General features: G+C 43.2%; 2 protein-coding genes across 2 annotated transcripts in view; both read right to left on the reverse strand.

Moving 5' to 3' along the window:
- CNTLN (centlein) overlaps nucleotides 1-26,674 on the reverse strand; it is a 1,434,305-nt gene that overhangs the window by 1,214,863 nt on the left and 192,768 nt on the right. The gene's annotated exons all lie outside the window — the stretch shown is intronic.
- On the reverse strand, nucleotides 25,498-26,448 carry LOC144818499 (receptor expression-enhancing protein 5-like). Its single transcript, XM_078675975.1, has one exon. The coding sequence runs from the start codon at nucleotides 26,331-26,333 to the stop codon at nucleotides 25,764-25,766; it is 570 nt and encodes a 189-aa protein (XP_078532101.1). The 5' UTR covers nucleotides 26,334-26,448; the 3' UTR covers nucleotides 25,498-25,763.

Here is a 26,674-nt window from a genome sequence, read left to right on the forward strand (position 1 = left end):
AACACAACACCCACTCCACGTATTAATGTCCATCATTACTAAAAAACTAAGCAATATTAAACATATAACGATGCATGTGTGTTTTACAACCCACCCCAAAATACATAATTCGCATTTGAAATGGTATGTGGAAAATACACGAAAATGAGTATTGGTACTGTACGCTTTTCAAGCAGTGTTATCATTCAGTTAAAAAATGCATATGTGTATCAGCTGAATGAATTGAGAAAATTACACATGAAATGGCTCTGAATACAGAAAAGAAGGTCAAGACCATTTCATCACATATTTATACAATACTGTACATGTGCTAGAGGCTGAGGTAAAATATTGTCTCTAGTGTCTCTAAAAATAGAAGCTCTGTTCTCTAAGAATAGTTCTACTTTAAGCAGATTACTGTGTGCCAAAAAAAGGTAAATATTTTGGATGTGGAAAAAATAATTTCGTTTTCAGAGGAAAAAATAGTTCCAAATGTTTTCAGTAGTCTTGTTTATCAAAACTGAAGGCCAAATTCAGAGTTCAGGGAACGCTGTGTACTCATTGTTTAAAAAGTTATTCTTTTTGTTCAGGGGAGAACATCATATCAGACAGGCTTGCAAAAAATTGGTCTACAACATCAGGTGAAAGTTCGACCAAGTTCGAAAATGCTGAAATTGTGCATATGTGAGAATGATTGCTGTCATCGATGTCGAGATCAGCAATGCTCACAGAAGGTTGTACCTGTTTGGTGCTGCTTTCCTCTCGTACTTCACCGCCACCTAATCGTAATGGTGAAGTCTCAACGAATGCCGTCATCAGAATGAACAATAGTTACTTACCTGTAATCTGTGGTTCTCCAGTATTGGTGTCTTTCATAGATTCACATGCCTGAATCATTCCCCGTCGTCGGAGTAGGAGTCCCACGGTATATAAAAAAGCAGTAATATGCCATTTGTACATAGCAAATAACAGTTATAATAAACCAGGAAGTAAAGTAGCCTCAGCTACCAATGGAAAACTTCCACCTTAGTGACTATCCAAGTCATTATGTTAGACCAAACTGCAGCCAATCAGGCCACAGCCCCCACCAAGGTATTCTCCCCAGAGACCCAGGCTGTCAGATTTTTGTAGCACTGGAGTGATCCAGAGTATATATACCTATATCTTAACAGTCTGGGTGAGACTCTGAGGGGAGGTGGGTGGGTGCATGTGAATCTATGAAAGACACCAATACTGGAGAACCACAGATTACAGGTAAGTAACTATTGTTCTTCTCCAGTATTAGGGGTGTCTTTCATAGATTCACATGCCTGAATCCGAGTAGTTAGCAGTAATACAATATGTCGCTCTTAGACGCCAAAAGAACAGTTTTCATGCATGAAAAGAAAGCAATGCAACAACATATGAAAGCGTCAAAGAGCAAAAGGAGGTGGGAGAGATCACCAGAGGCTCACCTTATTGAAAAAGATTACGCAGGACTGCTCTCCCCACCGAGGCATCGGTATCGCTTGAAGAATCCAGACAGTAATGCCTCGTGAATGTGTGTCTGCTGGACCATGTTGCGGCTCTGCAAATGTGCGAGAGAGGCACACCAGCAAACAAAGCAGTTGAAGAGGAGACTGCTCTCGTAGAATGTGCCCTAGGTAAGGTCTGTAAGGGTTTACCTGCTTGTTGATGGCAGAGCCCTATCGTGGATGAGACCCACCTGGCGATAGTCTGTTTTGTAACAGCAGATCCCTGTCTTGGTCTGCCATACGCCACAAATAGCTGATCCGTTTTTCTGATGGCAGCTGTTCTTGAAAGATAACATTTAAGGCATCTCTTAATGTCTAATGTGTGTAAAGTCCGCTCAGCTGGTGACTGCGGATTGGGAAAAAATGTCTTAAGTATCACTGGCTCATTTAGATGAAAATCCGATGGTACCTTGGGCATGTACTTCGGGTTGGTGCGTAGTATCACAGAGTCATGTGTGAATTGCAAGAATGGTGGCTTAGAGGTGAACGCTTGCATGTCACTCACCCGTCTGGCTGATGTTAATGCCAGCAGTAATGCAACCTTCCAAGTGATGAATTTGAGATCGACCTTATGGATAGGCTCAAAGGGATGGCGCATAAGCTGAGCCTGCACTATATTCAAGTGCCAAGATGGAGGTGGTCGGCGTATAGGTGGAAACATACGAAATAAACCTTTAAAGAATTGTTGGATTATTCTTGAGGAGTATAGAGAATTCTTACCGTCCTGACGGTATCGTGAGATGGCCGCTAAAAACACTTTAAGTGTTGAGTGCGCCAAACCTGATTTAGCCAACTGTAAAAAGAATGGTAAAATCTTTTCCGGCTCCGCATTTATTGGATGTAAATTCATAGTTTGGCACCAAACACAAAAACGCTTCCACTTCAGTCTGTAAGTTTTGTTTGTTGAAGGCGCCCTAGCATTGGCCAGGACTTCTTGACAGTCCTGTGGAATGTTCAAGTGTGCAAATTCATGGTATTGAGGAGCCAAGCCGATAATTTCAGAGAATGAGGGTCCGGATGATACACCCTGCCATCTTGAATTGTTAGAAGATTTGGAATGCGAGGCAGTTGGACTGGCTCGCGTTCTGACAGAAGGAGAAGCTGTGTGAACCAATACTGTCGTGGCCACCGTGGAGCAATCAGGATTATTCGACACGGTTGTTTCCTCATTTTCTTGATGACTTTGGGAATTAACGGAATTGGCGGGAAGGCGTAGGCAAATATCCGTTCCCAATTCATGGACAGAGCATCCCCGCAAGATTCTCTGTGGGGAATCCAGCTCGCAAAGTGAGTACATTTCTTGTTCTGATAAGTTGCAAAAAGATCCAGATCGGGGAAACCCCACCTCTGGAAGATCCGATCCAGCGCTGGCTGATGCAGTTCCCATTCGTGAGTGCTGTTCTTGGATCTGCTCAGCGAATCTGCCAGTACATTGGCTACTCCTGGAACATGCACCGCTGACAAGTTGATGTCGTGATCCAGAGCCCAATTCCAGAGCTCTTGAGCCTGTTGAGACAATCGGGCTGATCTTGTGCCCCCCTGCTTGTTCAGATAATGCATGCTCGTTGTGTTGTCTGTTCGAATTAACACTGTGGAGCCTTCTAGAACTGCCTGAAAGGATTTTAAGGCGAGGAAAACGGCCCTTAATTCCAACAGATTGATGTGCCATTTCTTTTGTTGAGTCTCCCATTTGCCACTGATTGTCATCCCTTGAAGGTGAGCGCCCCAACCTTCTAGCGAGGCATCCGTGGTCACTATGAATCTGGGGACTTCTGCGAGGAAAGCACAGCCCACTTGCAGGTGGCGCTTCTGACTCCACCATAGGATTGTGTCCTTCATTCGAGGTGTTAAGGTAATGATATCCTCGAAGGAACCCGATATCTGCACCCATTGGTGACTGAGTTCCTCTTGTAAGGGTCTCATCCTCAGACGACAGTTTGGAGTGAGAGGGATGCACGATGAGATCATCCCTAGGAAAGATTTGAATCGTCGAACAGAAACGCACTCTTTTCTGAGGAGTGTGGTTGCCATTGTTCGGATCTTCTCCTGTCTTTCGTTTGAAATGAAGACCTGAGCGAGCTTGGAATCCAGCGTTGCTCCTAGGAAAGACTTCCTTTGTGATGGAATCAGATCCGATTTCTCGAAGTTCACTGAAAACCCCAGGCTTTGAAACAGGCAAAGGCATTTTTGGACATGTTCGTTTGCTGTGTCGTAGGAATTGGCCTTGATAAGGCAATCGTCCAGATATGGGTATATCTGAATTCCCTGCAATCGTAGGTGGGCCGCTACAGGTGCTAGCATTTTTGTGAATACCCTCGGGGCTGAACGTAGTCCAAAGGGAAGCACCTTGAATTGGAAATCTCTGCCAGCCACTCTGAACCTTAGGAACTTCCTGTGTCTGGGGAAGATAGGGACGTGGAAGTAAGCATCCTGAAGGTCGAGTGTTGCCAAGTGGTCCCCTTCTGCCAAAAACTGGAGGATCTCTTGGAGAGTTAACATTCTGAACGTCAATTTTTTGATGTATTTGTTCAGGGCACGCAAATCGAGGATTGGGCGCCATTCCCCTGATTTTTTGCGTATCAAGAAAAAACGAGAGTAAAAGCCTGTTCCTCTCTGATGTTGAGGTACTCTCTCGATTGCCCCCTTTCGAATCATTGTATTGATTTGGATGAATAGCTCCTTGAGATGTGCTGGGGGCGGCCCCTTTGGTGGTGAATTTGGAGGGGTTTTTACAAATTCTAATATGTGGCCCTTGGATACCACATCCAGCACCCATTTGTCTGTAGTAATTTCTGACCATTTGAAGCAATGTTGGGATATTCTTCCTCCAATTCGTTGTTGGCTGGGACACGTTGGCGGCAGGAAGTGAATCTCACTTCTTGTTGGCGTTATCTCTCCCCCGATATGTGGCTTTTCCTCGGGGCTGTGAGTAAGTATTTCTTCTTTGGCCATAAGGTTGTTGTTTATATGGCTGGTACCTCTGGGTGTTCTGTGTGTTTGTATAGGTGCGTTGTTGGTAATATCCTCCTCTATTTGAGAAGCTTCCTCTTCCTCTTGCGCCACGAAAGGAAGACTTGTGATACTGCAGAGTACCCAAAGATCGTGCAGTTTCAGTATCCTTTTTTATGGCCTGCAAAGCCTCATCCACATGCGAGCCGAATAGGTACTCGCCACCATAAGCCATGTTCAACACCTTGGTCTGTACCTCCTGTCTAAAGGATGTAGATTTTAACCATCCCTCTCTCCGAAGGACTGCGGCTCCTGCCAATTGTCTGAATCCTGTAGCTGCTACATCCACTGCAGCATCAATGATCTCTGACGATGCACACTCCCCTTCCTGCAGAATTTTGATAGCCTCAGACCGGTCCGGTTCGGGCAGTTTCTTAATGTAAGGCGATATGTCAGACCACATTTGCCTATCGTATCGGCCAAGAATTGCCATAGAATTAGCAACCCGCACTGTGGTCGCTGCAATCGTTGATACCTTTTTTCCAATGGTATCGAGTCGCTTTCCGTCTCTGTCCGTAGGAGTGGAGATTTGAGACGACGGGTTCTTCGCCCTCTTTTGAGCTGCTTGTGCAATGACTGAGTCTGCCTTGGCCTGTCCAATCAGGCAAGCAGGTGAAGAAGCTGGCGCTCTGTACTTTTTATCTACTCGAGGTAAAACTGGAGGTAATGAATTTGGTGTGGACATGATCTTTAGACCTTCTTTCCAAATAAAGTCTATGATAGGTATCGACCAACTTTGCCTTTGAGACAAATTTTTAAAATCGTACAGGAAACAATCGTCCTGTTTAGTCTCCATGGAAATGAGAAATCTCTTGGTTGCATTGTCCATAATCCTATGGAAATTCGCAATATCCACCGGTGGTGATTCAGCTTTCGGTTGTTCATCTGGAGAAGGGGAGTCAGCCTGATAGTCTTCATACTCCGACGAATCCGATTCATCCAATTCACCTTCCTCCTGAGCCTCCTCCTCAGCATTCTCATCCTCCGGTAGATTATATGGCACTGGGATGGATGGGGTAGTCCCCGATCCTTCCGGCATAGTAGGTATTGAATTCGGGGTCAATCTAGGCTGAGGCGAAGAGATGTGTGATTCACCCGACTCTGAGGGCGGGAAACGGCGATAGTAATCGTCCAACATGGACATTACATTTCTAAATAGTTCCATGGGCATTTGTGTCCCTGGTGGTGGTGCAGTATCCAACCTGGGCGGTTGTGTCACTTGCTCCTCTTCCTCCTGATCCTTCACCTGTATTAGCAAGTCAGATGGACTTGTAGCTGCTTGAAATAATTCTCCACCAGAGTCCTCTTCCTCTGAATCTAAGAGCCTGTCTGGCATTGTTAGTGGTGACATACATGCAGACTGCGATGGGCGTTGCAGTAGTGCCGCAGTGGTGGCTGGAGATGGCAACGATATCGCGTTGCTCCTTGCTGACCAGACCTGGAGATCTGTGCAAGTGGACAGTTTTGGTGTTAGTGGATTCTCTTGAGCCACTGGGAAGGCTTTGTTGTGAGTGATGAATTCGCCGTCGTCGATTGCGTCGACGACAACTGTGGCTGGTGAGTCTTCGTCGACGAGGCGTTTTTCGACGTCGACGACGATGTCGTCGTCGGCGGGACAATTTTCTTTGTCGACGGGGCCGTCGACGGGGCCGTCGACGGAGCCATCTTCTTCGTCGACGGGATCGTTGTCGACGACGTCGTCGACGGAGCCATCTTCGTCGTCGACGGGGCCGTCGACGGGGTCTTCTTCTTCGTCGACGATTGGATGGTCGACGGGGTCTTCCTCGTCGACGATGGGATGGTCGACGGTTGCTTCGTCGACGTCGACGTTGTCGACGGTAAGGATTTCTTCGTCGACGGGAAAGTCGTCGTCGACGGTAAGGTTTTTGTCGACGCTGATGTGGGCTTCGTCGACGGGGTCTCGTCGACGGCAGGAGAAACTTTCTTCGTCGACGAGAGGGGACGAATCTGAACATGAACAAAAGTTGGTGAGGACGCTGAGGACACCACCAAAGAGGTTTTTGGCGAGGAATAAGTCATGGTTGAAGTAACTGTGGTGGCTGTCTGACAGGAAAGCGGCAGAGAAGTTGCTGCCTTGGTCGCAGGCCTTTGAGGTGACAATAAAGACACAGTCTTTTTAGCTACAGGCGGCCTCACAGATTTTTCACAGGCTTTCTTCACTTTTGAAGTAGAAGGCTCCTCAGCATCAAGATTGTGCTGGGCCTGTTTCGCCACCTTCGCCTTAGGGGTAGTCACCTTACCCTCAGCCAATCTTTTCCGAGACCCCATAGAAGACATAGAGGCCAAACTTCCTACCTCAGAGAGTGGCAAGTCCTTATCCTTATTCCGTTGTATCCATAGTAGAAGGCGACCCTCTCTGTCTCTGAGGGTCTTAGAGGGAAAAGTGCGACAAATCTTGCACTCCTTAGCCTGATGATCCGGATACAAGCAGTAAATGCAGAGAGAGTGGGGGTCCTCCTTGAACAATCTCGCCTTGCCACAAGATTCACAGGCCCTGAAAAGGGACTTAGATGTAGACATGTTGGAAGAAAGAAAACTTTCAAGTGTAGAAGAAAAAACTGAGCAGAGCTCAGAGAGACTCCCTATCACACGACGTGCGGTAAAAAATCTGACAGCCTGGGTCTCTGGGGAGAATACCTTGGTGGGAGCTGTGGCCTGATTGGCTGCAGTTTGGTCTAACATAATGACTTGGATAGTCACTAAGGTGGAAGTTTTCCATTGGTAGCTGAGGCTACTTTACTTCCTGGTTTATTATAACTGTTATTTGCTATGTACAAATGGCATATTACTGCTTTTTTATATACCGTGGGACTCCTACTCCGACGACGGGGAATGATTCAGGCATGTGAATCTATGAAAGACACCCCTAATACTGGAGAAAGGTAGCCGCTGGGGACAATACGTTGCATGAGTCGTTACCGGACCTAGCAAAGCATCGATATCCATTGGTACTGCTGATGGTAGTGTAAGACAGATGTCTAACACGCATTCTTCTCCGCATAGCAGACATCGAAGCACAGGTAAGATGCAATCTTGCCAGATTGGTCTGAATGAAAGGAACCAGGTTGCACTAAGATCTCTTAGCCGGGCCAATCCGAGCACTTTAGTGATGCGGTCTCTGTAGCGTATTGCTAGGATCGTTTCTTCCATTGTAGCTGGAGTTCTGTCTGTGGCTTGGCTTGCCATTTCGGAGCAGAAGGATCAAAAATAAAATTCCTGCTACGAGTCCCAAAAGAAGAGGCAGGTCGCCGAAGAGGGAATGGACAAAATTCGGGAAAATGCCCAGAACTGTTTCAAAGGGTGCTAACAGTCCCGAAAAAATTGTCTTAAATACATGTGCGATGCCACTGGTATCAGACATGTTTAAGATTGGACCTAACATTTCTACGAAATGCACGGGGCAATTTGTTGATAATAGGGAATGTATCTCTGCTGCTGTCCTTGCAACTTGCAGATCATACGACTCTTTCGACGAGGTTAAAGGCACATTTGTCTGTAAAAGAATAGACTTCATTCTGCTTAAAGTATCAATTAGAATAGAAGAGATATTCAAAGAAGGCCATATTGCCGCCTCCATGTCTGGATTGCTGTTTGGATACAATACTTGCATACAGCATACAGCAAGTGACCATGAAACTAACGCTCACGAGATAGGCTTTTCCTGGCACCATGCCACAACAGCTGTGGTCACTTATTAGAACGTAACTGCCGTTGGAAAGTTGTCTGAAAAATGGCTCTATTCGTGTTGCAGGAGTGCCGTGCAGGTGACATGAAAGGTTATTTGAGGACCCTTCGCAGGCTCCATGCAAGTTAATACCTTGACACAGGAGTGTACCGCTTAGTGATTTTTTACAATTGTTACCACTAAGAAATACCTCTTTTTTTCCCTTCACTATAACATTTGTGTGTATAAGGTAATTTCCATGTTGACTTGATGTATCCTTTACCCAACGTTTCATACAGGCCTGCTGGTATATATTTTTGGCAATACTTAAACTGGAAAGTTGTTACTTGGATTGTAATCGTTCCATGTATTATCCATTCAATGACAGGTCTCTCTGACATTGTCAATGGTAATCTCTCAAGTTTTTCAATGCTCAGAATCGTATAGTCTGCTCCTTTTTGTGCCACACTGATTTGTTTATCAGTAAGGTTAAAGATAGAAAATAATGACGTTATGTTGATTAGACGCCATGGCACGTAGCCTGAACGCAAGTTTTGTAACGTCCAGCCTAGCTGTACAATAGAACGTATTTGGGACTGACCATGTTGTAACATTAGTAAGTCCTGCTCTATTATATCAATACAAAAGGGGGTGGTGATGGACGGAGCATCTGAATCAATCAAACACTCACACCCAGTCAAAAGATCTGGGTTTAATCCATCACCGTTCTTTAGCCCAGTCTGCCACCCCAGTTCAGAAATGGCTATATGCAAATCAGTCTGACCCTGTGCCTCATGGGAACAGTCCAGCCCAAACTGCCAAGCCATGTCTTCCCTGGACCGGAAACAAGCTTCCGAGGACCGGTTTCTGGCATTCCAGCCGTCTTCTGCCCGGCTTGCTTGAATCCAGTGGCAAAGTGAGCAAGGGACTCACGTCTGAGCATACCCTGCCACACTTATGGCGGCCAAAAGCAGTACAAAAGGGGGTGGTGATGGACGGAGCATCTGAATCAATCAAACACTCACACCCAGTCAAAAGATCTGGGTTTAATCCATCACCGTTCTTTAGCCCACTCTGCCACTCCAGTTCAGAAATGGCTATATGCAAATCAGTTTGACCCTGTGCCTCATGGGAACAGTCCAGCCCGAACTGCCAAGCCATGTCTTCCCTGGACCGGAAACAAGCTACCGAGGACCGGTTTCTGGCATTCCAGCCGTCTTCAGCCCGGCTTGCTTGAATCCAGTGGCAAAGTGAGCAAGGGACTCACATCTGAGCATACCCTGCCACACTTACAGCGGCCAAAAGCAGTACAAAAGGGGGTGGTGATGGACGGAGCATCTGAATCAATCAAACACTCACACCCAGTCAAAAGATCTGGGTTTAATCCATCACCGTTCTTTAGCCAACTCTGCCACCCCAGTTCAGAAATGGCTATATGCAAATCAGTCTGACCCTGTGCCTCATGGGAACAGTCCAGCCCGAACTGCCAAGCCATGTCTTCCCTGGACCGGAAACAAGCTTCCGAGGACCAGTTTCTGACATTCCAGCCGTCTTCAGCCCGGCTTGCTTGAATCCAGTGGCAAAGTGAGCAAGGGACTCACGTCTGAGCATACCCTGCCACACTTACAGCGGCCAAAAGCAGTACAAAAGGGGGTGGTGATGGACTACCGCATTACCCTCAGGATGGAAGGGAGAAGAGTACCGCAATGCAATGCCCATGCTGGTAATGGCCTCTCTGTAAGCTCGAGAGCTAAACGCAGGACCCTGGTCAGAATGTAGCATGCCAATTGTGTATGTGCCGATAAAGACTCGCAAATCTTTTATAACAGTTCTGGCGTCAGCCGAGCCCTGGTGTCTGCATTTTAAGTGAATCTAGTCTTAATATTTATGGGAACGCATTTCTCCGACTGGATTTTTGTGTATAGATAGCCTGATGCTTTCTATTAAAGGTGTCCTGGCAGTAGTCTGGTCCGGTTCACGACTGCGATCACGGTTGCAGTCTGGACAATCCTTTGCAAATTTGTAATTTTGCAGGCTCATCCCCGGCCACCAGTATTCTGATTGTAATTCTTTTAGAGATTTCACGATCTCTTGGTGCCTTAGACCCTCTCCCATGTGTGCGTCTGCTATTAACCTGTTCAGTGCTAATGACAACGTGAACTCGTCATGTATAATGGGATTCAATAAATGTTAGCATTGAAGGTGTTAATAAGACTCTCCGGTTCGTGTTTGGAATTACTCTGTCCCCCACTCCAGGGATTTGAGCAAAAGGAACGGAAGTTGCATCAATTATGTATGTATTATTGAGTGGATAGCCGAGAGGTAATGCTGCATAGTCGCCTTTTAATGAGGCTTTTACTGCTAGCATGGTTTCTCCGTCTGTGTTTTTTAGAACGCTTTTTTGTGGCTACGGAAGCCGGTTGAACCGCTTCCGCTGTGGCTCTGTTAGCCAATGAATTCCCTGCAACGTGAACGCCATCACGTTGATGACTCAGTGTATGTATCACGTGAGTCTTTTGTAGTTCTTTCTGTAAAAGAACTACTTGTTCCCAGAGCTTTTTATGCTTTATTGTGGCACCTGTGACATCTTTGTAACCGTTTTTGATCCATGTCTGCATGTCATTATTGTAAGATTTGACGCAATAATGCGAATTGCACACTATTAGTGTGGGGAATTCGCGATCGGCATTTTCAAGCGCCATCTTTAAAGATCTTATTTCAGCTCGCTGAGCTGTACATTTTCTGAGTGATTCAGTTTTTGTAATCATCGGTCTGAATTTACCTAAGCGCCAGCGACCTTTAACAATCGCGCACGCTGCGTTGTAGGATTTTTCCTCTACATCGTAGTGTTGTGCAAATCTGTCCATGTAGATTACACATGTGTACTGTTCGAGAGGCAGAATTTCTATTGGCAGAGGAAATTCTTCTTCATATTCTAGATTTTCTAGTTTTTTTATTTTCGGGTCAAAATAGTGCTTCACGTCTTCTGCAGCAAGAGAATTTTCCCATTGTATCCATTTTGGATCTAATGCCACTGCGTTTAGATTGCGTGGGCTTGTTAATGCCTCAAGGGCAGATTCTGCTGTTAAAACAGATATCCTCCTGCCTTGGGCTTGGGTTCTTTCTATTGCTACAGCCGTTTGAACCGCTATTAGAAGTTTTTCAGTAGAACTGAATTTCATTTCAGCTTGTGTGTACAAATGTGATTTGTCAGCTATTGGTACCGTTTCTCCCTCATTAGAGGTCAGGTACGTGAATCCGCATCTTCCTGGGATGACTCGGATTACAAGGTTGCGCATGTTTTCGCGTGTTTGCAGTTTTGTTTTAGTTAACATGTCTGTTTCTAATGATCTTAAAATTTCTGTGCGTTTCTGAGTCCAATTAATTGGTTTGAAATCAGGTTTTATTAATTCATAAAGAGGTTTAACCCTCTCTGCATAATTTAGAATGTATGTTCTTCCGAAATTCAGGAATCCTAGTATTGATTGTAAATTCTTCAGCGTTTTTGGAGCTTGGAGTACAGCACATTTCTCTAAGAAATTGTCGGCTAGGCTTTTACCTTCACTTGATAATTCATATCCTAAAAATAGGACAGTTAGACGGGCAATTTGTGACTTCTTAAAGTTGAATTTATAGCCTTCAGCTGCGAACCAAAGTATTATGGTGTTTTCAAGTGAGTCTCCAGGTCATCATCTGCGAGAAAGATGTCATCGACATAAGATAATGCCTCATCATCATATATTTGTAGTAACTCTGTTACTCTTGCTGAGAATAACCCTGGGCTATTCTTGAACCTCTGTGGGAGTCAACAGAATTGTTTTTGCGACCCCATTGTTGAGAAAGCGGTCAAATATCTGCTTTCAGGTGCAATGTTTTGACAAAAGAAGCCATTTGAGATATCTAATGTCGTTTTATACTTTTTACGCACAATGTTATTCATTAGTGCTGCACTGTGTGAGTTTTGTACTGCAAATGTTTTGCAGCAGGAGTTTAGGTTCTGTATTCCAAAACTAGACAATATGAATTGTCTGGCTTGGAGACAGGAAACAAAGGATTGTTCATTTGTGAGGTGCATGTTTCAATCACCCCCTGGTATTCAAGTTGATCTAAGATCTCCCTGACTTGCTTTTTAGCTTCTTGTTTAACTGGGTACTGCCTTTGTGCAGTGGGTTGATTTTTTAACTGGATTTTGTGAGAGGAGAATCCTCATCCCATCCTACATGATTTTTATATAATGCAGGAGCTTGGGCTACTGCCCATTTTCTTGCAAATGTGTATTTTTTATGAATTGGAATATGATTTGAGAAGGCAGGCATAATCATTTCGTCGCCATGAGGGCACTCCCTGACAAACTCTGGTGGCCAGTCTTTCTCAGCTAACAGGATGTCATAGCCTTTCAAAAGGTTATCCCAAAAGAGACCCCTTACTTTCCTAATCTTGTCCCCCTCTATACGTAATGTTATTTCGTATAATTTATGGGGTTTGCTAACTCTGGTGTCTGCAGTTTCCACTTGAATGTATTCATTCGTGTCCACTGTCTCCAGAAGATTCATCAAGATCTTGCGATCTATGGTTACTTCTGCTGCGCTGTCTAGCATTGTCTAGGCCCACTCTCCGTTTTTCAGTTGTGTCCTCAGAATCTTCGGCATGTTTTATTTTAATACTAGCTACCTTCTTCTTTGGATATTGTAATTTTTTACTTTGATGAGCAGGTTCCTTGTCGTTGGACTTGACGTGCTCTTCTTTGTGTTCTGACCGTCCTCTTCTTTCCGATTTCTGTGAGGAAGTCTGAAAAGATCGAGAGGGACGTGTATCAATGTCTTGATATCTGTCAGGTTTTCTTAATTTATCCCTATCTCTAAGGTTGTATCTTTTCTCAGAGGGCTCCCTCTGGGGAGACTTGCCACCTCGTTCTGGAGATCTATCTCTCCGTTGAGGAGACCTTCCTCTGGACTGGAATCGTTTTTCTTTGGGAGTGGATTGTTTATTTCCATCCCAACTCTTTTTTGGAGTGTTTAGATTATTTTTAATAAATGTTTTTTCAGGATTTTCAAGTAGTTGGGGTTTTACTGGTTTCCCACCCAAACTATCTCTACCTAGTTCTTCATAGGATTTTTCTATGATTCTGGCAAGTTCAAAAGGTTGTTCTGCTGTATCTGTTTCTTTCAATTTCTGGAGGTATTTTATATCCTCCATTGCCAATTTAACTAATTCTCTGTATGCCTTTGTTAATTCTTTTATTTTAACTAAAAGTTCTTCACTTGACATCTTCTCAATGTCAGGATGTGGTGTGTAGCTGGCTAGAACCGGCCACGTGGCTCTTGGTCTACCTAGTGGACCTAGCCTGGTGATTTGATTTTGATGTTTTAGGGTGCCATTAAACCAGAGCAGGTGCTCTTGGTAAGTTAGTGGGATTTCAACGTCCTCGAAAGGAGCGTATTCATCCGGAGGTTCCCCTATTTTGTAATAGTGGAAATCTTGTGTTACAGCGTGTGCTGCTGGAAAATCTATCCATGAATAGAACACCTCTGTCTGACGATATTCATGGGCCTCTACCACGAATATGACTGTACCACCTCTTGGTGATAGTCCATTTTCTATAAGTTTAATAGTTATAGTTCTTCTTACATTTACCGGAATGATTATAGCATTCGGGTCTTCATCTTGGAGACTTGTGTCATCCGCTATAAGTTGAGCTGCTAGAGCATCTCTTTCTCGTCACCTTCTGGCATTTTACTGACAGAAAGTTTTTTGTTGCAGATCAAGTTTCAAGGAAACAAAGATTAGGTGCACAATATTTTGGAACACTGTATCCTTCAACGTTGACTAAACCAAAAACTAATACATAGGAATCTCTTCCTACTAAGTTCCGGCGGATATTAACCTTTTACCCACTCCAGACGTCTTTTGGAGTATTTACGGGAAAAGGGGTCTGTGTGAAAAAGCACGACTGAGTTACTCTAATGTCTTGCGTTAGATTATCGCCTTACCAAACGTTGGGCGCCATGTAGTGTAGTTCCTATATTCATAATAGGCTCTGCGCATTGGAATAATATAAACAGCAGTGTAGACGTAGGACTGAGGTCATCTAGGTCTCTACTGACTTTAGACTTAATTAGTTTTGCCAGCTAGCTCAGAGGTCACTAGAAACTTTCTCGAATGTTCAGGAAAGAGTTAACTCTCCTGATTTAGACAAGAAGGGATTAGCTTTCTGACAACCGCATAAACATGACAACTTTGCTCCCTCAGAATAAAGAGTGTATCTCTAGAGTCGTGTGAAAACAATAGACAACTATTTCACTCAGTCAATCGTGCGTACTTAGTTTCACCAGAGTGCAGAGAAATAGAGAGACGGGCGTTTTCAATAAAAGGTGTTATTTATTGAGCAGTCTTCTTTCTCATGCAAGAGAAGTGAGTTGCCACAATTGCAATACTTATCATAAAGTAAAGTGCGTACAGTTAAAAGGAGTATTATGAAATAATACTGTAAAAGCATTGATATGGTTTCTTAGCCATATGATACTTTAAAATGGATAAAATATATACATACATAAAAACATTGACTAACGTACTCAACTGATGCTTCTAATATACGCCTACCCCGGTGTACCTGACCTAAGCCTAATACGTGGGAAGGAGTGAGTAAGTTGCAGTTAAGTTGGTTTTTGCCAAGAATCTGAATCAAGAAATCTCTTAAGTGTTTAGTCAGCTCCGTACCTTGGTTCTAGAATGTAGGAGGTCTTGTATCTCTTTCTCAGGACTCGATCTCCCAGCAACCCGCAAGGGTGACTGGAAACACTGGAGCTGGAATTTCTCGGCTGGAGAAAAAGACAGCGTCTTTCTCAGTGCGTCAAAGGAGGGTCGGCTTCCTTCGGCTCTCGAATCAGCTGGGCGTCGGGCAAGTAGATAGCCGCTCTGCTCCAAACCATTGTGTGTTTGCTTAAGGCAACGTTGGTATATTTATACCTGAAAGGTGCCGGGTTTGACGTAAGGTTGGACATAAGACGTCACTAAGAACTAAAAGTTCTTTCTGGACTCCAGGAGTTCTTGTGCAAATCAAAACAAAAGCAGGGGGAATTCCCGGGCTGCTGGAGGCTTGGTTTGTTTAAAGAACGCGTTGTACTTTCTAGGAGTCTAGGGGAGTAGCCTTGCCGTATTTGGACTGCATGGGCTATGACTAGATATGGACATGATTCCTATGCCTTTATTAGGATATCTTTTGTTATAACCACATAAGGGCATGAATCGGGGATATCTAATTAGGGTCCTAGATAGAAACACAACAACGTCTTGCTTTGGGTTAGCCAAGATCAAAGACATGAACACTCCGTCCATACCTGCACCTGCAAGTAATAGCACTACACAGGAGGAGGTCAACGTACATACTATTTTGCATCACAAGCAACTGTCAAGATTGATTCCTGAACAAAACACAGGGTTTCACTATCAATAGGCCAGACCCAAGCTATGTTCAAAGACAGCATCCAGGGGTAGTAACAACATACAGTGTAGGGAAACTTTGCCTTGATTGGCTACTTTGCCTTGATTGGCTACAGAAAGATACACTAGAGGATGTGAAACAACACTTAACTTTACTTAAAGAAGGCCCTGCCGGTATCTACGCTGCTTATAATGAAATATGGAAGGTTACCCAAGCAGAAACTACAGAAAGAATACGAGAAATTGATCATATTAATTTAGAGAAATCTCTTGCTGTAGTAGACAATGGGTTAACGACTCTGTCGTCCAGGATATATTCATTGGACAGCATTGTATCTTCTGCCATAGACATCATGGAACAAGACTTAGTCATGTTGCAACATGCTCAATCTCAGCTACGTTCCATCATGCTTAAAGGCTGGACGCTACAAAACTTGCGTGCAGGCTATGTGCCTTGGCGTTTAATCAACACTAAGTCACTGTTTTCCAAATTAAATCTTACTGATAAACAGATCAAACTGGCACAAAGGGGAGCAGACTATACAGTGCTGAGCATTGAAAAACTGGAAAAATTACCATTCACGGTAGCAGTAAAAACAGCTATGAGTGGCTCATACATGGTAAAATTACTCGGCCTGTTACAACTTTCCATTTTCAGTATTGCTTAAAACATATACCAGCAGGCAAATATGAAAGGGTGGGTAAAGGATGCATCATGACATCCTGGGATTTACCTTACACACAAAGATGTTGGAGTGGGGGCGTGGAGTGTTTCTTAGCAGTACAAACTGTGAAAACGCACTAAGCGGTTCTCTCCTATGCCAGGATATTAATTTACACGGGGCCTGTGATGGTTCTACTACAAACTTATCCTGCCACCTGCAAGGTTCACAAGATACAGTGATTAATCCAATTTTTGCCCAACTTTCGAATGGAAGTTACATTATGTTGAATGACCACAACTGCTGTGGCATGTTGCCAGGTATCCCATATCTACTAACGGTTACATCCAGGGTCACTTGCCTTATGCAAGTCTTGTTCCCTCAGATAAAGACAGCCAGGGAGTCGCCTTTATGGCCTTCACTGAACATCTCTTCTATACGAATTGATACTCTAAGCAGAATGAAAGCCATTCTTTTACAACAAACAGTGCCTCTGACCTCGGCCAAAGAAACCTATGAGCTACAAGTCGCAAGGACTTCAGCCGAGATACAAGCCCTTTTGAATACAAACTGCCTTATACATTTCTCAGAAGTGTTGGAACGTATCTTAAACATGTCTGATACGAGCGGTAGTGTACATCTGTTTAAGAACATGTGTTCAGGACTGTTAGCAACTTATCAAGCAGTCCTCGGAATAGTTCCCAACTTTGTGCACTCTGTGTTTGGCGGTCTGCCACTACTTTTAGCACTCATTGCAGGGATCCTGTTTTTGCTCCTACTGCTCCGATGTGGCAAGCCAAATCACCAGCGTCACTCCAAACACCATAGAGAGAGCTCTAATGGAGATGAAGTGACGTGAGCGCATCGTCCAAATTTTAGGTTTACCTTGTCTACGAGAATTATATACCACATGGTTTCTGTCATTCAGACCAATCTGGCAAGATTGCATCTTACCTGTTCTACGCTGCTTGCTTTGCAGTGAAGAATGCGTGCTAGACATCTGTCTAACACTCCCATCAGTCATGCCTACGGATATCGATACTCTGCTGGACCCGGTAACGGCCCATGCTCTGCGTTGTCCCCAGTAGCTACCAATACTGATGACGGCACTCATTGAGATCTCGCAGACGCAAATTGCTACTGCTGAGGTACGAGAGGAAATAACAGGCAAGCAGGTGACATTCGATACGAACATTGCTGATGCGACCAATGCTGAAGGCGATGCTTCTCATCTATGTGCGGTTAATCTTCTTAAACAAGGTAATCCAACTTTCACCTACAACGGTAGACGACTTTGTCTACAGGATTTAGAAGATTTCATGTTTTCTCCATCCCCAAATACTGACTTGTGATTCAGCACTCAGTGTACTGGGAAGACTCTGAAGTTGGCCTTCATTTTTCAAAACAAAAGACTAAACTTGGAACTTTTTCCTATGATTAATTTTTTTCCTCAAATTTGTATTTTTCTTTTTTTGGCAAAACAATCTGCTTATACTAGTACTATTCATAGAGAACAGAATTCTTTGAAACACTTTCAGAGACAATATGTCACCTTGTCAATAAAAATTGTTTTATGTAACTTGACATGAAATGGTTTCGGCCTTTCTTCTGTATCTACGAGCCATTTCATCATGTGTATATATATGTATGTTAATTCATTTAGCATTCACTGTGAATGTATGCTTGGAATGAAACATTTCTTTAATATTACAGCACCATTGCATAGCGACAGTTTTGATGCATTTTATAATGTATTTTAGACATGTTTTTAGCAATTCATGTGTAGCTATATTTTAGATATGTTTAGCATGTTTGGAATTTAGTAATGTCGTTCATACGAAAGTGGAGTGGGTGTTGTGTGTCGATTTAGATACCGTATATAGATTTCCCGATTTACGCCCTTGTACAGGCACAATTCACATTGCCCTTATTTAGGCATAGGAATCCTACCCTTATTTAGGCATTATCCATGCTAAACAAATACAGGCATGGCCACCTACATCCGTCCATCCACGTCACAAGTTCTTGGAAAGCCAGACTCTTCAGCCTTTAGGACTTCCCCTTGCTTGGATTATTGATTTCTCCAAGAACTCATTTATTATGCATGAACATCGATTCCTTAGGGGTTCATTCATGCGTTCCTCTGCCCGAATTTTACGTCAATACTGACATTCCTAAACACCTTCAAGGTATAAATATACCTTCTCTTGCCATGGCAAACCACGGCACGGTTCGGCTGCATACCTGCACGGCTCGCCAGGGCAAGTTCGAAAGGAAGTCAAGTCTCCGCCTGACGCACTGACCAGACGCTGTCATCCTTCTCACAGAGAATTCAGCTCCAGTGTCTCTGACTCCCCTTGCGGGGTGTTATCGAGACCCAGAAAGAGATTCCAACCTCTCTCATTCTAAGGTATGGAGCAGACTAGAACCTAGAGGGACTTTTGGCAAATCTTTGCAACACCAATCTAAACTATAGCTGAACTAGACTATAGAAGAAAGGCACCTACTTCTTACCTTGTACTCCACTTAGGTTAGGTACACTGGGGTAGAAATAGCTAGAAGCACCAGAGGAGTATTCACATTTTAGCCTGTGTTATTTATGTATGTATTTTTATGAATATATGTCATAGCTACAAACCATGCTATTGCAGTATTATTTTATCTTACTGCTAATGCTGTATGTATTATACTTCGTATTCTGTCTTCCGATTGTAGCAGTTCATATCTCTTGCACGAGAAATAAGACTGTTCAATAAACCCTATTTATTGAAACGCCCGTCTACCTATTTCTGTGTAAACTCTGTAGAAACGAAGCATGCACGATTGATTGAGTGAAACTGTTATCTATTGTGTTCACAATTCTGAGACTGGTCCGATTCTAAAGGGAAACAAAGTTGTCATGTTTATGCGGTTGTCAGAAACTAATCCCTTCTTGTTTATTCGAGAAGTTTCTAGTGATCTCTGAGTTAGCTGGCACACACAAGTAATTAAGTTTAATGTACTCGATAGAGGCATACTGACCTCAGTCCTATGCCACAACTATAGTGTATATTATTCCAATGTGCAGAGCCTATCAGGGATATAGGAACTACAATACACCTTACTATGTATTGATATGTTGCCATCTTCCAACTCAACATCTTTCTTTAGTTTTATCACCTTTGTAGCTTTTGAAAACCTATTCTCAAATTTACATTCTTCACTCTCACATCAACCTCTTAGACCTATACTGTCTTAGACCTATAATGTCTTCTTCACCTGGCATCTGTATTTGTCCTGCACCACTCGTCTCCCATCACATATGCTCTTCGACTTGTTCACTATCAACCCCCTTCCTACCTAACTATTCTCTATAAATTATTGTTCCCATCACCTTACCTCTCACACAGATCAAATGTGCTACCCTGAATTCCTTGTATGCTGTACTGCCATAGATTTTAAAACACCTTCTATTTCCCACCACACACCAATTGGGTACCATAATTAGTGACTTACTCTTCTGGGTTGAACACATCCCTCAAAAAATCCAAAGACCCCCTGGTGGTTATGCTTCCTCTGAACTGTACTTATAACAACTGCGAGTAATAATCCAACATGGCCAGCACATATATGGGAGTGCCACTTACATTTCCATAGGGAGAATCAAAATCTAGAACTAACTTATCAAAGGCTGAATGTCGAATTCCACATTAGGTGGAACTGTAATTTGCAAGAATGTACTACCCTCCACCCTGAAACTAAAAAAGTTCATTTAAGGATTATGATCAGTGCGAGAGGTTAACTCCATATATCACAAATATGTCCTAAATTGTATACTCCACAACAACATTTAAGAGAAGAAAAGGAGGCCCCCTGAACAATAAATTTTTAGTGGGCGGATCAAGGAGGAATCAAACATAGAAATTAGAAAAATAACCGCCTACCCAGCCAATTTACAGAATGCAAAAGTCAAAAACTCAATATTTTGCAATGCATATATGTTGAGCCAAAACATTCAATATTAATACATATAATACATTTCAATTCTATTTTTATTATTTTTATCAAAACAGATTGTCTCCTTATTCAGTCATTTTTGCTTTATATAATTTAGAAACATTGTCACTATTTCACCAACAAAACTAAACATACCCTTCTCCACATCAACAGAATGATGTTCCACTAAAATAATCGTCAAACTGCAGTCACTCATATCACTATATATTTTACAAAAATACCACAATTTTAACCAACATCACATTAGCAGGGGAACACAACGAAAGATCTTGGCATCATATGTAAAAGCATGGGCCTAGCAATGATATTTTACTTGACAAACTCCAATATGCAAAGAGAATACTTCTACTTTGATGCACTCTGCTATATAATATCTCCTGTACGTAATCAATACATTAATGTTCCTTTCCCTTCCAGCTCATAAAATACAGTAAACATACATTTTCCTCAAAGCCCAGATATATAGGATATTTAATCTTGTTGTATGTATTCCAAACTTCACAATATCTTCAAATCCCCAATATGTCCCCCCTTGTTTTTGAATCATTCACGAGCACCCCGAGAAAGGTGCATGTTCGCATTTAAGAATGGTACCAAAATGCGTGTCAGAGGCAACATATTGCGGCTTTGAAGATAGTGTGAAGTTGGACCCAAGACTTCCAGCTGAGTTGCAGCCCATAGCTTCTCAGGCAAGGCTTTCATTCACTGGGTCTCTCTTCCGCCAGTTGGTCGGCACAGTCAAGTCTACTGTGATCAGTTAAGCCATCTTGGAGCAAGGAAACCACCTGCTCTTTGTGTCCATGAAGCAGGCAAACAGGAGACTGACCATTGACTCGGATTCAGCACCTCAGCCATTTGCTTATTTAGTTGAGCTCTCCTTCCATCTTGCAAGGTCAAAACTGACTCTCTCCCACACAATGACTGCAGACTCGCTGTCCTGTAGGCTACTGGGAATGAATAGGGGAAGCCCTTCTAGGCTTCTCCAAGACAAAAGAGGTAGTGCTAAAGTTGCCCTTTGGTCCGGCAACTATGCCGATGTGGTCACCAGTTAATGCCCATATGATGTCCACAAGCTCAGGGGCAGGCTATTGTCCTTTGGACCAGGGTCATTAGCTCCGCTAGTCAAGATTGTATATTCTAACTGTGAAGGTGTGACAAGTGTAAGCACTGATTTTAAGCCAGTGCTAGTTTAGTCAGCCTGAAGTAAAATTTTCCAAAGTTTCTTTCCCGCTTACATTATTAAAAATCTCATTTCAATATTAAAACAGATTTTGAAATTTAAGTAAGGAATATCATTCAATTAATTTTCAAGCAATATATCCAGCCAAGATAGGAAATAAAGGTTTTCATCTGATCTAAGCTTGTTTAGGGAAAAGCCAAATAAGACCAACTTTGAGAAATAGCTTTTGGATTTTAATTCCCTACTAGAGCACACTAACTTCAATAGCAATGTGCCCTATTTCTATACAAGGTACACTTCGGAGATGACTTATGAATTATATCAAATACAATCTTCCTACACTGCACATGTACTTTTCCCTGCCATATGCCACTGTGGTACATTTAAACTACAGCCCAGCCAGAGCATTTTGGTGCTCTTCGCAGACATATATTTTTGTAATTATCCACTGCAGCCCACTTGATTTTTAACCTTCCAAGCCATAGGTGCATTTTATGCAACATTTTCAAAGGACTTATAGAAAGCTAAATAGGTAAAAAAAAAAATTTTTAAAAAGGAGTTAACATCTACAGCACATGCAAAGAGAAAAAAGTACAGGCACTTTACTATGGTTTACCAGTGGTAAAGAGCATAGAGTCTTAAAGCCAACAGAATCAGACAGGAAATGGAGGGTATGGGGGAAACATTATAAATATTGGATATTGTCTCAGTCTTTTCCCCCACATATTCACATCAGTTATCCCACACAAACATCTCATTCTTTCTGAGCAAAAATGTAAGGGAGCGGTCTTACTCGCAAAAAGGGAGAAAAAAAAACCTATATCTATTCGTAAAAATTACCTGATTTGGTCTTTATTCATAGGATTTAAAGCACCCTCATTGGCTCAATTAAAGCACCCCTTCATGAGAAATGACCTTCCAAATAATCTACTCCATTTGTGCATCTCCTAAATTGTCTGCCAAAATGTTAAAAATGTCTTGAGTGTTATAATCTACTCATAATCATTAGTTCCAAAGACCGAAGAACAGTGAACGTGGTCATGATGACTAGGATTTTTTTATTTTTCTCTGCCAATGACTTGTTAAAGAACCACACACCCTCCCTTCCACTGTTTAAGGCCTAGCCTAGGAGCACCAGGTGCTGCAAGAAAAGGTACTTCGTGTAATCACACACTCCATTCTGAGTACACGTGCGCACCCAGGGTTTGAATAGTTGCCGTCACTCTTTTTTTTCAACTCGCAATACAGCTTCCAGTTCAGGCCTTTAGCTATGCACTCATGTATGACCTACACTATCATTGAAAGTTAGCTATTTCTAAGAGCTATTGTGTAATTTATTTTTTTCTAATTCAATTCTTTATTAGAGTTCTAATTTCTACAGAAATATTCAAACCGAATGCTCACAAACATTATTACAATTAACTTCAGTGATACCCTATCTTGTACTTTACACATTTATTATTCAGAATTGCCGTTTACAGTGTCTACAACCAGTTCCGAACAGTAAGTAGGTAGCCCTCATCAGTGTGTAGCATACACTCAATATCACTGTTGCAAGCGCTTTCACTAGCCAGTGCTGACGGTTTATTCAGCATCACACAATCTGCTATATCATCACTATGGGCTAGGTCCATCAAAAAGGCGATCTGCAGCCCATGTGCTTTAGCCAATACAGACATAGGAAGCCTAGTAGGAGGTAAATGCTGTGCTGTGCAGTGCCATAGTATGTAAGATATCAACCCCCACTGCGCATCACCAACATGTGTTTTGTTTTCCGTTTGGACTCTCGGAGAAAACTGTCCTGTGTATAGGAAAGGCGCCCAGTTTCAGGGCTGTATTCATGCTGCAGCATGGACTGCCACAGGTTTGAGTGGTCTCCCTTGTGGAGATAGAGTACTGCTCAAGCAGTAGTAGGGGCCCGATACCACTCCTGTATACCTCGATAAAGTCTTTAAATACTAACGTATGGCGAATGCGGAGAAGTGTGGCTCACTGGTTAGAGGAGGCAGACCTGGAAGCAGAGGTCAGCCCGGGACCAGGGTTCAATTCCCGGCTCGGCGGAGTCCTAAAATGTCCATGGACTCGACAATTCTCGCTCCGGTGCCTACTCGATTCACGGGTTCACACTCTGCGACTCTGGGCAATAGCTTGCTTAATCTCCACAACGGCCCCTCGCGGCGGGATGCCTGGCTTTCACCTTGCGGATACCCTGCCGGGGTTATCTCACAGGGGAATACCAGGACGGGTTCCCTAAGCAAGCGCTTAGAAACCGCTTGGTGATTTGCACTATATAAATTCCTGTACATGCGTAAGAATGTACACTTCTGTCTAGACAGACCTGGAGACAGTCCATCATCTAAGTCTATGCTCATTGTTGGGACTAGGGCATGCCAAATTCAAATTGGATATCCTGAAATTCTATATGGGCCAGGACACTGGGGAAATTCCCTATTTGCACACCACAGCTGCGCCGAAGGATGAGTGATGCATGGAACCATGAAATGATTTCCAGGAGACAGTGTGCGTGTTTTCATGAAGTAATCATAACACTGATCTTAGGGGCTATGTGTATGTGGTGGGGGAGATCGGAGCTTGTAGAGAGCCTCGGTTTCTTTCACAGAACAATGTCTTTTAATTGGAAATCCATATGGGATATTCCAGAGTTACATGAATCCAGTATTATATCTATGAAAGATGATTGACAAGGTAATAGGGAGGCAGTCTAAGTCCCCTTGCTCAGTATGTGCATCTGACTCCTTCCCAAATAAATGATTTAATGTCCAAGTGAACTCATGCTAATAGTTTTTTATGGATCAGAACTGGAGGCATTCCAAACACGTAGTGGCAAGGAGGTGCTATCACCAATTTTACAGCCTGAACTTGGCCCATAGGGATAACTGGAGGTCAGACCAACGTACTTGGGCTTTGGCCAGGACACGCAGAACATACTCTTCCACCATGTTGGATAGTCCCATGTTAAAAAGGATCCTTAGATATTACATCCCCCTAAGCACCCATCTGTAACTGTAGTCCTCAAAACCGGACTCTCTGGTAACACGGGGCATGGGTATCACCTCAAAGTTTCCTCAGTTATCTAGGAGACGTAGCATTTCCTCCGGTTTAGTTATGGTCATGAGAATATCATCTACACAGAAGAGAGCTTTCACAGTATTGATTAATTGAAACGCCAATGAACTAGCCCAAACCTATCAAGCACATTAATCAGGTAAGGCAATTCCACCTAATCAAAGGCTTTCTCCACATCAGAGTCTTCATTTAACTCCTGGATTAGCGCCAGGGGGGAAGTTGACCTCAGTGAGATGAATGAAGGACAGGATGACTTTGCCTAGTCTTCTTGTTAATATTTTGGCCATGATTTTAATATATACAATTAAGAGTGATATGGATCTGTAGTGCCCACATTCTAACAGGCCCTTGCCCACCTTTGGCAATCGTAGTTCAATGTAACTACTCCACTTAAGCCACGCAAAAAAGATCAAGATGCACATTCAGTCCATATTGGCGATTATATTATACTGGACAGTCAGGCAAAAGTTTATTAAATGTGAAAAGAAGGAAAGACTTCAGTTGGCTTTTGGTATAACTAATCACAAATAATTTCATTTACAGATAATGAATTGTCCCTGGAACGGAGGTCAAAATTATGGAAACACTTACTTTCCAGGTAATTTGAGAGGACCTTGAGTACCTTTTCGGGTGCTACAGCGAAGAGACCCTTTAAAAAAAAAAAAGGTTTTGTAGGGATTACTATCCCTGCGGCGGATGGTCCATCCACCAGATGCCTCCGCCAGCCACATTCTAATGCAGCGGGTGGACCTGCAGGGGCCGATAACGGTGGGACCGCCACCGACAGCCTGAAGGTAGCAGTCCCACCACCAAAGCAATCAGGTTATTTTCTACTTGTCTTCCCAATTTATTAGCCTCACCAGCATGAGTATCTAGTGGGGATCTTTTTTTTTTAAAGAACACGCAGAATGTACGCAATTTTATTCGAGTGCGTTTTAGTGCACGGTGAGACAACGTAAGGCCTTCCTTCCCTTCACGGAGATGACTAAAATAGGTTTAAATACACTTTGTACACTGTTCTCACTGAATTGCATTTAAATAAAATGCTTACTTTCTGAACAGACATCAAAAAAGTAAGCACAATACAAAACATTCCTGTTTCATATCAAAACGGTTTCCAAGGCAACATTATTAAAAGATAACACAGGGACATTCCAGAGAACATGATTGTGTCACAAGAGTGATGGCATCTTCAATTCTGGTCGACCGTTTTAGGTGCTTTTTTTCTCTTCACTTAACAAGTTAACGGTAGCCCGCTTAACCTCATTGGTAACGGTGTCTGCGGTCTCTGAAGCTTTGTCCTTCAGGTCTTTCACCACACGGTCCATCACAGCTTCATGCTTCAGGAACAAAGGGCGAATTACTTTTGCATACAGTTTCTCAGCACCATTGGCTGGGCTTGGGGCCATGCACCACACCAGAAAACCACACTTTAGCATGTAGTAGAAAGGGAACCAGGAGAGAAAAATGTCAGCGAAAAACTCGAGGATGCTAAAAACGCCATACACCACCCAGTAGGTCAGCCACTGCGTGTCGTCTTCTTTGTTGGGACTCTCAATGGCCTTTATAGACATGTATGCGGGGTAGACGAATCCGATGAGGTTGCAGAGCAAGGAGGCGCCATAGCCGATGACCAGGTAAAGAGAGAGGACAGCGATGATGGCCACTGCAATGTAAATCCTGTTCACCCCCGTTTTCTTCTCGATCTTTTCCAGCAGGTTAGTCACGACATTCTTCTCGTGCAGGAAATGCTCGAACCTCTGTTTTAAGGACGCAGACATGGTGAAAGCTCCTCTTCTCCTGTAGGTCGGCGAATAAGACACAATGATCGACAAAGAAAGCGCTTAGGGGTCGTGCTTCGGGTAGGCGGGCCTGATCTATACTTTCCGTGCAGGCAGCTCAGTCTGCAAATTCAAGGGAGTGCCAAGAGGGCTGGGCTCCACGAGACGGGGCCCTGGAGAATGTTAATTCCCCGTGTTGATCGTTTTTTTTTTTTTGCAACCCCAGGGGAACGATAACTGAAATGGAGTAAATGGAAGAATGTGTTTTGACATTATGATAGGATTTGTGGCTCGCATTAAGTGCTGAGCAGAAGACTTCCCCTTTTATGAAGTGGATAGGA

Source organism: Lissotriton helveticus, chromosome 2_1 (genome assembly GCF_964261635.1).
Source record: "Lissotriton helveticus chromosome 2_1, aLisHel1.1, whole genome shotgun sequence".
In the NCBI taxonomy this organism is placed as follows: domain Eukaryota; kingdom Metazoa; phylum Chordata; class Amphibia; order Caudata; family Salamandridae; genus Lissotriton; species Lissotriton helveticus.